Raw genomic sequence first — 2,241 nt, 5'->3', positions numbered from 1 at the left:
CCACCCGTTTGCGCATGGAGCTGCGTGCAAAGCTCCTGAACAGGGAGATGACTCGGCTGCTGCAGGAGCTGGAGCAGAGCAGCCTGGAGCGCAGTGTCAGGGCCTGGGGAGCCCTGCTCTGGGCTGCCTTGCAGCAGGGGCAGTTCTGGGCTCTGGCTGGAGTCCTGGGCCTTCTCTTGTGGCTGTGGTTTATCCGCAGCAGAAGGAGCCGCCAGCCAGACAACAATGGCGAGGAGGAGGACAGGGAGGAAGGAAATAATGTTGTGATTGTGCAGCAAGAAGACAACGAGGATAGAAATGAAGTCAGAAATGTTGGTGAAAATGAAGAAGAAGCCGGCAATGATGCTGCCGTTGTCGAAAATGGCAGTGATGACGGAAATGCAGTGGAAGAAGAAGACAATGCTGAAAATGGAACATTGGACATTGGAAAGATTTTAGAGGGGCACATACAGTGGCCAACTCAGGATCTGGAGAGAGGTTGCGAGATGACATCTGACATAATGGACATTTTCATATCCGTGTTTGGACACCTCTTGTCAGACAGTTCATACCCAGTGCCGCAAGGAGCCATCGGGGTGGGCAGTGCCTTTGAAGGCTGGAGTCCCCGGGAGGAGGATGTTGTGTACTGTTTCCTTGTACCCCTCACTCCTCCCGCGGGGCACACCTTCCATCTGGAGATGGACACTTCAGGGCACATACCCGGCAGGAACTTCTTCCTCCGCGTGGAGCCGGTGTGCACCTGCACAAGGGAGCAGCACGATGAGAACATGGTCTGCTTCGTCCACCACCCAGAAGAAGAGCAGAGGAGGAATGAGGAGCCCAACTTCCGAAACACCCTCTGCACTGGCTCCTACCTCGATGTGGAGAAAATTGCCCGCTGGTTCTACCAGTTGGTGAGAGCGGCCTGGGTGATTTTGCCTCACTCCCAAAACTGGCAATTAGTGCTGCTGCCCTCCAGCCGCTGCTGCAAATTCAAGGTGACCAGAGGCACACAAAGCTTCACGGTTGAGCTGCTCTTTGGGGTGCAGCAAGGAGACTCAGATATCTATGTGAGCAGCCAGCCTACAGAGGCCCTCTTCACCCCAAGCACAATGTGGCCTGAGACCTACGCCGTGGCAGAGATGAAGTTCTTCAGCCACGTTGCCAAGCAGGCTCCACATGACAGCTGGCACCTCAAATGCCTGCAGCTCTTGGTCCGTGCTGTGGTGGGCATTGACTTCTCCACTTATATGATGAAGACCATTGTGATGCACCTCCTGAACACCATACCCGTGTCACGGTGGGGCAGCAGGTATATCCTGCTTCAGTTGGAGGATAGCATAGAGTACCTGCGTTGCTCCTTGTTGGAGAAACGCCTTGACCACTTTATTGTGGGCAACCAGAGGGTTCCAGAGGTGATCAGCTTGCCCCTGGAAGTCCAAACTGCTGAGCCACTCAACCTCTTCTATCACCTGGCGCAGAATCCAGCTGCCCACACCCAGGCAATAAGCGAGTACCGTAATCTGCGATACCGGCTCAAAATAATGTTGCTAGAAGGCCACTGAAAGAAGTCTTCCTTCACACAGCTGTGCTTGGGGGGCTCACAGCTGGTCCAAGACAAGCACCTCCCACTGCAGGCAAAAAGAGAGGAGCACGTCGGACAGAGAGAGGGAAGAGAAAACCCTGTGCAGCATCACTCTGCCATCAGCATTCCCCTCTCAGCAGTCTGCCCGGCACAGCATCCAAGTGATGGACAGGGGGGCTACAAAGATGACTTTCATCCTCCTTGCCCCTCCCACTCTCACAGTCATTGTGGCCATTTCAGATGGGCTCAGGAATGCTTTCTGGCAGCTCCAGCTGCTCAGGGATCAAGCGAGAGGCATCGCCACTATTCCTCCTTGTGTTTGTGGTGGCCTGGGTGGAGAATCTCCTCATCCCAGGTCCTATTCCTTATTGATCCCTGAAGGGCCATCTTTAGGTCAGCGTTGTGCACACCCAGTTGGACCTGACCGGAAATTTTTTACATATAAATTTAGAAGTTTTTCTTTACTATATAGATATTTAGAACTAATAGGACCTAGAGATATTTACTATAGCACATAGATATATAATGTATTTCATATAATATTAGCTTTCTATATAAACGTAGCACATAGAAATCTCTCTTAGTGTCTCCCCTTGTCCCCTTAAGGGACATCTTTAGGTCAGCATTACATCAAGACTGTCTGCCCCAGACCCTGTTGGAGCTGACCTTAATCTTTT

At 52.2% G+C, this 2,241-nt stretch overlaps 1 protein-coding gene across 1 annotated transcript in view; it reads left to right on the top strand.

Annotated features, from left to right (window-relative positions):
- Positions 1–7: 7 nt before the first annotated feature.
- The window catches only part of LOC113976818 (inositol 1,4,5-trisphosphate receptor-interacting protein-like 1), a 2,813-nt gene continuing 579 nt past the window's right edge, over positions 8–2,241 (top strand). Inside the window, exon 1 of the mRNA XM_027702396.1 lies at positions 8–1,394. Coding sequence (XP_027558197.1) covers positions 15–1,394 — 1,380 coding nt within the window. The 5' untranslated portion in view covers positions 8–14. The remainder of the gene's footprint in view (positions 1,395–2,241) is intronic.

The sequence above is a fragment of the Neopelma chrysocephalum genome, unplaced genomic scaffold, assembly GCF_003984885.1.
Source record: "Neopelma chrysocephalum unplaced genomic scaffold, ASM398488v2 Primary Assembly neopelma1_183, whole genome shotgun sequence".
Classification (NCBI taxonomy): domain Eukaryota; kingdom Metazoa; phylum Chordata; class Aves; order Passeriformes; family Pipridae; genus Neopelma; species Neopelma chrysocephalum.
The sequence above is the reverse complement of the archived record's forward strand: the minus strand, read 5'-3'. Positions and strand labels throughout refer to the sequence as shown.